The sequence below is a fragment of the Marmota flaviventris genome, chromosome 9 (assembly GCF_047511675.1).
Source record: "Marmota flaviventris isolate mMarFla1 chromosome 9, mMarFla1.hap1, whole genome shotgun sequence".
In the NCBI taxonomy this organism is placed as follows: domain Eukaryota; kingdom Metazoa; phylum Chordata; class Mammalia; order Rodentia; family Sciuridae; genus Marmota; species Marmota flaviventris.
Genome location: NC_092506.1, coordinates 5,637,334 through 5,646,344, shown reverse-complemented (window position 1 = coordinate 5,646,344; position 9,011 = coordinate 5,637,334). Strand labels below are relative to the sequence as shown.

The 9,011-nt window shown below is 58.6% G+C and overlaps 1 protein-coding gene across 3 annotated transcripts; it reads right to left on the bottom strand.

The window, feature by feature from the left end:
• On the bottom strand, positions 1–9,011 carry Clcf1 (cardiotrophin like cytokine factor 1). Of its 3 annotated transcripts, none has more exons than XM_027944637.3 (3): positions 8,848–9,011; positions 3,192–3,358; positions 1–1,367 (listed from the first exon to the last, which is right to left on the bottom strand). In XM_027944637.3, the coding sequence occupies exons 1-3, from the start codon at positions 8,861–8,863 to the stop codon at positions 873–875; spliced, it is 678 nt and encodes a 225-aa protein (XP_027800438.1). In that variant the 5' UTR covers positions 8,864–9,011; the 3' UTR covers positions 1–872. The 3 variants fall into 3 exon arrangements, with proteins under 3 accessions (XP_027800438.1, XP_071472112.1, XP_027800437.2); XM_071616011.1 differs by lacking the exon at positions 8,848–9,011 and adding an exon at positions 8,504–8,689; XM_027944636.2 differs by lacking the exon at positions 8,848–9,011 and adding an exon at positions 4,935–5,857.

Here is a 9,011-nt window from a genome sequence, read left to right as displayed (position 1 = left end):
TTCTGGGGCAAGCATTTTATTTGTTAATACAAGAATAGAAATTCTGCAATAAATATAATCTAATAAATAACATTTCCAAATAAATAAATATTAATACCACAAACTTAGAGTCATGAGTGGGTAGGGCTGGGGGGCAGGGCCTGGGGAGCTGTCCCCATTCCCTGCAATGCTACTGCAATGTAAACTTTCAGGAAACCCTGTGGCTGTGGCCGTGGCCGCCCTCCCAGCCTGGGCAACCACAGACACCCTGGGAAAGGGCAGAGAGGAGGCAACGTGATGCCGGCAGGGAAACTCGAGGCGAGGTCCTGACGTTCAGCCACCTTATGCCACTGATTACCTGGGTGACTACCCGCCTTTCGGTATTACCTCTTCTGGTTTTTAGGCCACCTCCAGTGCAGACCCCACCCCTTCCATTTTTCATTCCATCTCTTCTTGTTTAGACGTGTCGCCTTTCTGTTTCCTGAACTGAATGTGGAGTTATGGGGTGGGAGAGGCTTCACTCCAGAAAGGCACATGCTACAGTGGCCCCTACTCCTGCCTTCAAATGAGGGGCTGGAGGGCACTGGCAGGTGATGGCAGCAAGCAATAGGTGGTGAGAGCCTTTGCCCTCACTTGAGCCATTCAGCTCCCTTGAACATAACCTCCCTGGAAACAGGATGGGCCCTGACACATTTCTTCTCCAGACCCATAGGACTCGTGGAGCTGGGCAGAGGTCAGGACGTACCACACCCCCACCCAAGGCCTGGAGGACCAGAGATCCCACCATCTGTCTCCTGGCTCAACAAGTGTTGGCATACAGGTTTCTCTTACCCAGAGTGGGAGCAGAGCTTGAAGGGGCAGAGGGGAAAAGAGGAGGTGGTAAGGGTCAGAGATCAGAAGCCATGGGCCTCCAGGTGCAGGGTGACTGCAGCTGCTGGAGGCTGCATCTTCTTCTTAAGCCGGTTGAAGTCCTTGGCTGAGCGCCACAGCCAGGTCTGCAGCTCCTTCAGCAGCCAGAAGTCGTCCATCTTCTGGAGGAAGTCGCTGTGGGCAGGGCCAGGGGCCCAGGTGGGCTCAGTCCCCGGCAGAGGCTGGGGCAGTGGGTAGCCCAGAGAGGCCATGACGCCTGCGATGCTGCCCAGCAGGCCCTGGAGGCTGGTACAGAAGTGGGCCAGGCTGCGGCGCAGCTCTGCTGTGGCAGCCTGACGGTTGAGGCCACGCAAGTAACACAGGAGGTGGCTGTAGGCCTCGTAGTTCTGGGTCAACCGCAATTTGTCATTGAGGCTTCGCCACACTTCCAAGTTGACAGTGGCCCTGGGCAGAGTCTCTGCCCCCAGCCGAGGTGGGTTGAAGTCAGGCTCGTTGAAGGGGGGCCCCAGGTAGTTCAGCTGTGGAAAGGAGAGGGCGATGGGGAAGGAGGCGAGCGGAGCAGGAGAGCACCGCCCCCATAGTCTGTCTCTCCTGTTCCCTGACACTGGCCCTGTCTCCATACTAGTCCTTGCTGTTCATGGGCATCCCCTAAGTTTCTTCAACAGGAATGTCATCTGCATGGAGGTAACAGCTGAAGCAGTGGGGTGATGAACTCTTCTACAAAGAGAGGTAGAAAGAGAAAACCACGCAGGCGCCACTCAGGAAGGACGTGCTGATCAGCTGAGAGGGCAGACCTCGGGAGAGTGCCACCACAGGGCAGGGAGAGAGGAAGAAGAGCCACGAGGAGCCAGGAGGCCAGGCTGCAGAGGCAGAGTTGGCCAGGAGAGTGCAGAGGCCAAGGAGAGGAGTTCAAGAAGGCAGCAGTGTTCCGCAGAGCGGCTGCAAAACAGCAAGGAGAGAGAGCCTTAGAGAATGCCGCTGGGTTTGGCGAGAAGAAGATGCCTGACGACCTGGAGAGAACTGTTGCCGCGGCCTGGAAGCCAGATTGCAGGGGGTTAAGGAGTGAGTGGGTGGAGAGGAAGTGGAGGCAGAGGGTGTAGACCACTCCTTCGAGAAATTTGGCAGGGGAAGCCAGGAGAGAAAAAGGGTCGGGAATTAGAGGAGGTAGCAGAGCCCAGCAAAGGTTTTCTACACAGGGAAACTGGAGAGAGCTGAGCCAAGGTTGAAGGCAGAGGGACTGCTGGCATCAGAGCTCCTCTTTGACGTTCCTGTTCCCCCCAGCCTAAGGAATAGGGGACAGAAGGGTACTCACCAGTGCCCCAAGGCAGGGTTCAGTTGCTAGGAACAGGGCTACAGAAGGAAGAAACTGAGGCAGTCTCTAGAGGGGACAGGAAAGGCATGGAAGGCAGTATAGTCTAGGGAAGAGGGCAAAGCCCTTGCCAACCCTCTGGGGAATGGCCTGGGGCCCGGGGAAGGGGATGCAGGAGATATGTAACTGGGAGGGAAAGAGAGAAGAGGGGCGAGGCCTGGGATAGGCAAGGGCCCAGGGGGAGGTTCACACGCTGACAAGCACAGAGACAAACTAATTTCCTCGGTGTATCCTGGGGCTGGAGCCAGCTCCCCCGCCACCCTCCTCCCTTTTCCTTCCCTGGCTCCAGAGTAGGGTCTGGGATGTGGAAGAGGAACACGGGAAGAGGGGGCTGGTTCCCCATGGTCCCCGGCTCCTCCAACTCTCCTTCCTTCTCTCCTGGGCTCTCTGAACACCTCTGGACCACCCCAAAGTCCTTACAGCATAATTGCCCTCCACACCCTGAACTCCCTGCCATTACTGGCCTGGGTTCTCTGCAACCCCTTTCTCCCATGATCCCCCTAGGAGGCCTGGCTAGGATGGGAGAGGCAGACAGAGGGAGGCCCATGGGTCCAGAGCAGCAGGGCCCCAGGTCTGGGGGCTGAAGAGAGTTTAAACACAGGCATGGGAGGTGGGGCCCCTCCATCCCCACCCAGCCCCGCCCGTGCAAGAGACACCACAACACGGTGTAAACAGAGGAGACTTCCCCGGCCCCCAGGGGAAGGCGGGCAGCTGGGCTGGCAGCCAGTGGGGCAATGGGCCAAGGCGGGTGCAAGGCCTGCCCACATGCCTAGTCCTGGGGCCAGGGATGGGGAGGGGGGGCACCTAAGAGGGAAGGGCAGGAGATAGGCCAACTAGGGAGACTGCTTGGAGCCAAAGGGCCCCTCCTCATCACCCCGTCACTCAACAGGACCCCGCCACTATCAGCTCTCTTCCCCCAACTCCTCTGCTCACTCCTCGCCCAATTGCCCAGACTCCTAAGCTAGATACTCACGTAGGTCCCAGCCAAGGTGCGGAGTTGGTGCTCCAGATAGCGGGTGAGGTCATAAGTTTTCTGGATGGAGGGGCCGGGCCCTGGGTCTCCTGTGCGATTGAGAGCTGGCACTGCAGGGAGGTGCCAGAGCACCGTGCACAGGCAAGCTAACATCCCCCACGAGTCCCCTGTGGACAGGATGGGCAAGAAGCATGAGGGTGGGCCAAGCCCAAGTGTGGAGGCAGCTGGCAGTCCCTCAGGTGTCTATCCCCACCCTAGGCTGGGAGCAGGATTGAAGTGAGACACCAGATGGGATGAAGGATGGGCAAGGGACGTGTACGTGAGGACAAGTACTTGGCATTTGCACGTCTATCAGTAGATATCTGAGAGTATATCTGTATCAGCTGAGGAAGTCTTAGGCAGTGTGTGACTGTGTGCATGCCAACGTGTGTGTATGTGCGTGGTGGGCTGGACCAAGCTTAGGGGCTCCAGGCCAGTGTGCTAGGGTTCCAGTTGCACCTTATCCTCCTCTCCAAGTCCCCTGGTCCCCTTGCAGCTTGAAGGGAACTGAGGGGTGGCAAATGGCACATGTCAGCACTGCAAGCCATCGTCAGCCAGGCCTGCTAGAAGAGTGAGAAGGCAGAGGTAGGGTGACACCACCAAGGTCAGGCTGAAGGACACAAGGCTGACTTAATGCAGTCAGTGGTGGGTGTATTAGGATATGGTTCCTGGGTGTGGGGTGTTAGGATGAAGTTAAATTGAGGGAGATTTAGCATCCATCCCCTTTAGGACAAGTGGCAGTGTGGGGGTCTGCCCATTCTTGTCTAGGGTGTTGGAGGTGGAACACAAAGGGGAGAGGTATGTATTTGATGAGTGGGGTTGTCAGCTGAAGATGCTAGAAGTTTAGAATGCCAGTCCAGAGGCCTGGGATCTGTACTGTGAAGAGGGCTGGTCGCTTTTGGGAAAACTTGATTTTCCAAGCTTTTAGGTGAGGTCCAAGCTCAGGACTCAGTGTGCATCTGAGCTAGGACGGGGGCGGAATATAATTGGTTTGGGCTGGAGTAGGTTTAAAGACTAGGTTACTTTTAATGCTTCAGATTAGTTTAGACTTGGGATTTGGTTGATTGAGTGTGGTTGAGGTTTGAGTCCAGCAGTGGGATGTGGTTAGGTTTGGGCAGGCAGATGGTTAGCTGGGGCTAAGGTTTATGAATTTGTTGATTTAGATGTCAGATGGGGCAACACTTGGCATGTCACAAAGGGTAGGTCTCGTTTGGGTTTTAAGCTTGGATAGGTATGAGGTCAAGTTGTTTCTTTTCTCTAGTTTATATTTTATACTTCCAATTTTTTCTATAATGACATGTTTCTTTGATAGAAATAAGTTGGATAGGTTTAACAATTTGACTGCAGTCAGGATAGGGTTTGGAGTTAGGAAAGAATGAAGACTAGATTAGGTTTAGACATTAGTTATAATAACTGGGTCTTTTAGCCCTTAGAGGGGGTTACTATCAAGGATGTTATAAAGTGTCTCAGAGAGTACAGGGGACAGGTGGGGACTTTTGCAGTGGCCCAGCCAGTCAGTATGGACTCTATCATATGCTTGAATGGCTGGCTTTACTGATGGGTCGTCGGAGTAGGGGTGCCTCCTATCCACAGGGACTGCTCTTTTGAGTAAAGGACTCCTGGTGTGAGGGTACCTGTGCATGTGCCCACTGTATTTTAGGACAGAGAGCAGGGTGGGGCACCAACTCCACTTTCCTCTCCTACCTGTAGCTTGAATACACCTTCCTCAGTCCTTCTTTCCATTTAGCTCTTGTCTGGCCTGATTCCTTCCTAGTCTTTCATCTTCATATCTCAAGAAGACTCCAGGCCCTTCTCTGCACAAAGCCCTGGGCAGTCCTCAGCCCAGATCTCTGGCTGAGTCCCTTCCAGAACCCTATGGGTTAGTTTTGGAGATTTTGGAGATTGAAGACCTGCTGAGAGGGACAGTGGCCCTTCCGTCTTGAGGTAGCTTTCAGGATGACGAATCTGGCCTTGCTTGAAGTTATTGGCAATGCCAAAGTTCCACTGACGTAGGAATTGCCTCAACGGCCAGAGTTCTGGGACTGGGCTGCCCCAGTGGCAGAGAAGTGGTGAGAAGCCCTGGGCCTGTTTCTTCCTCCCTTCTTGGGCCTTGGGGGACATCCCTGGGGGGACCAGCTCCCTATACAAGGACAGCAGGGGGAGAAGCCTTTGGATAAACAAGAGCTAAGTCATCTGGGCAGAAAAACGGCTCATGAAATTAAACAGACAGGGCCGGTGTTTCCAGGAATATTTCAGTTCTGAGGTAACTCTGTCACTGCAGGCTGGGGGCTGGGGGGACAGGGGAGAACAGAAGGAGCTGACTGACCAGGCCAGAGAGAAGTAGAAAAGAAGGAAGGAGTCTCAGGAATCAGGAGGCCTGGAGAGGAGAAAGGCAGGTGAAGTTCAGGGTTCTGCCTCCTACTGTGACACCTTGCACACTGGGCAAGATGTGCCCATATCTCAGGCAGCAAAGCAGAAAATTGCCTGACGCAGAGAATACCTGAGTTCATTGTGAATACTGGAGCCCAGAGCAGCTCCGGCTCCCCTGTGTTCCTGGGTGGCAGTATCCAATGAGTCTCTGGAGCCCCCACCTACCCTCCTCTCTGGCTCAGAGTGTACAGGTGAACCCCACCATGGGGCCATATCTTGGCCCCCTCCCCCAGTCCTACCCCCACTGCCGGCCTCTGCTCTGCCTCTGGCTGCTGCCCACTGATTGTTTACATCCCGTCTTCTCCTTGTGTTTATAAATCCGGCTGAGCACGTGAGGAGCTAATGAGTGCAGCTCACGTTTCCTGCTGCAGCCCCCCCATCCTGGCCCCCTCCGGGGCCAGCCCCTAATTCCATCCAGATCCCTGGGCCCTGGGAACAAGGCCCCCCTCATGAACACACACACTGTCAGCCCACGCAAGCGCAGGGCCATCCTGACACACTGCACAGGCACACCACAGTGTACTTGTATTCAGCCAGCTGTCCCTCGCTCCCTGGCCTATGCCCCAGGCTAACAGTACTTAGTGGCAGGGATGTCCAGGGTGGTTGGGTGGAGACTGCACCTGGAATTGGTGAATAAGAGCTGTAAGCTCTAAACGTTGATGTTGGGAGGCTTTGGAGAGTTCTAGAACTCTACATGAGGAAAGGCCCTGTCCTCATGCCAGACCAGAAACAAAACTGAGTGACCTTGGGGGGGTCTGTTTTGGGAAATGGGGGCGGGGGAAGGGGTAGAGTAGCCTAGGAGGTAGTGTGTACACAGTGGCGTGAGATCCATGCACAGGACTAGGAAACTGCCCTGGAGGCTGCCTCCTGACCTGCCTGCACAGGGCAAAGCCCACAGAAACCTAGCTTTCTCCATCTTCTGAGCTGGCTGCCCTCTTCCTGGTTCCCTTTCTCCTGGGCCGCTGAGAAGTGGCAGGGTGAGTGAGGACACAGGGGTCTGGAACTCAGGAGACCTAGCTTTGCCATGAACCATCTGGTGACCATAGGCTTGCACAAGGATGTGGCACTGTGCATGCTAAAGGTCCTCCCAGCTGGAACATGGGGCTCCATCTCTGCTGTCCTCTCCAACATCCCCTCATGTCCTTCTCTTCCAGTCCAAATGACAGAAAAAGCCAAGGTCCAGGGAAAGAAACAGGGCGGGCAGGCTGCTGCCTTTTGAAGTAAGGCACCAAGACAGGAACTGGGCTTTGGTTGGAGGGAGAGGCTACCTGACTGCCGCAAGAGGGCCCTGGGTGTGCTCAGGGAGAGTCAGAGTGAAGTGTGTGTGTGTGGTGGGGGGCGGGCTGAGAAGCCAGCTGAAACCAGAGGGGGAAGAAGTGAAGTAAATAGTCCAGGGCAAGTGTGTGGGTGAGCTGGAAAGGGTGTTGTTATCAAGAGGGTGCAGGAGGGTTTGGGAGGGGCCAGAGAGCAGCAGGAGCCAGGGTGTGAACCAGCAGGTGGGATTGTGGGCAGGAATGTGAAGTGTCAGGAATCAGTAGCTGGTAGTTTAGGGGTAGTGTACACCAGTGTGAATGGGACTGGAGTGCACGTCTGTGGTGGAGGGGAGGAGATATTGCTCCAGTTAGTAGACATTTCTGGACTGCCCAGTGACAGTTGCTGCCATCTCTTGCCAGTTTCCTCCCCTGGCTGAATGTGTGGCTCCAGGGCAGCCAGTGTATCTGGTCTGTTAGAATATGAACCTGTGTCCCGTCGGAGGGGCATTGAAAGCCCAGAGATGTCCCTGGATCAGAGTCCCAGGGAGAGGTGTCCCCTGCTCTCACCCTCAGCCTCTCTCTAAGGCTCAGACTTCCCCTGCCATGCCCCCACCGCCTGTCTCCCCTTCCTCTACTGGCAGCCCCTTCCCAATCCTGGGCCCTGAACAGGACACAGGAGGTCCTCTGGGATTGGAGATCTGTAGGGAGGACTCCTGGAGCTCAGTATGGAGCTGCTGGAAAAGAATGCAGGAGGGTAGAAATGAGGGGACTCTGGCAAGGCCATGCAAACCTAGGATTTGCTTCGAGGGGCAGGGCCAGGGAACTGTGCGGCGGTGGCCGCTCGCTGGCCCTCCCTCCTCGGGGGTGACCTCTCCTTCCCGGACCCCTCCCGGAGGCGGTGGTGCCTTCCCCTTGTGTGGCCCCGGCGCCCCCGGCCCCGCCCACTGCCCGCTCCCGCCCGGTGGCTCTCCACCCGGCGGCGGGGGCGGGGGCGGGGTCCCGGGCGCCCGGCTCCGGGGCTCGGCCCCGGCCGCTGCCCTTTCCCGCGCGTCAACTCCCTGCCCTGCCCGCTCTCCTTCCGCCGGCCGCCGGGCGAGCGGCCGCTGCCGACAGAGCCCGTGGCTGCCGGACCGGTGACGGACTTTTTCCTGCTGGGTCCAGCCGGGCTGCGCCGGCCCCCCCCCCCCCGCAGTAATCACTCCCAGGCCGGCGGGCCGAAGCTCGCTGCCGCCAGCCAACCAGCCGCCTGGCCCCTACCTGCCGGCGGCTCCGGGGCCGTGGGCAGCGTGGAGGGCTGCGGCCGCGCAGCGCGCAGCAAGGAAGCCGCGAATCCCGCGGCCCGGCCCGCTCGGCCCGGCCCAGCCAGGCTTGCTCTGCCCTCCGCCCTCCGCTCCTCTCGCCCGCCCGCCTTCCCTCCTGCCCGCCTTCCCCTCCCGGCGGTCCGGGGAGGGAGAGCGGCCCGGCCCGAGGTGTCGGCCTCCCCTCGCCTCCCGCCGGCCCGGCCTCGAGCTCCCCTGCCTCGCCCTCCCTCTTCCTCTCCCCGGCCCCCTCCCCTCGCGCCGCGTCTCCCCCCGCAGCCTCGCTGCTCGCCTCGGACTCGCTCGCCCCGACTTTTGCGCGGGGCTCTCTGTCCGCGGGTTCCGTGGGACCCCGCCTCTCTGGGGCTCCAGGTTACCGCCTCCCCAGGTCTGCGGGTCGTCCGGGCTCCCCGTCGCGCTCCCCGCCACCTCCTGCCCGGCCGACCGGACTCCAGGAATGCCGCGTCCCCGCCCGGCCCCTCTCGAGGGCGCCCAGCCGTGCCTCCCCCGGCCCGAGCCCTGCTCCCCGGCCGGGCCCCGGCGTGGGGCTCCCGGGGGGCGGGAGGAGGACGGGAACCGGATCTCGCGGCGGCGGGGCGGGGGCGGGGGCCGGGGCCTCGGACGCCTGGCTCCTACCTGCTCGGAGGTCCATGGGGCTGGGGGCCGGGCCGGCCGGGCGCGGCTCCTCTCCCTGAGGCTGGCGGAGTGGGAGGGCGAGCCGCGGCTCCGGCGAAGCTTTAATAATCCCATCCGCCAGGCCCACTCGCAGGTTTTTTTCGCTCGGTTTCGGATTTTTTTTT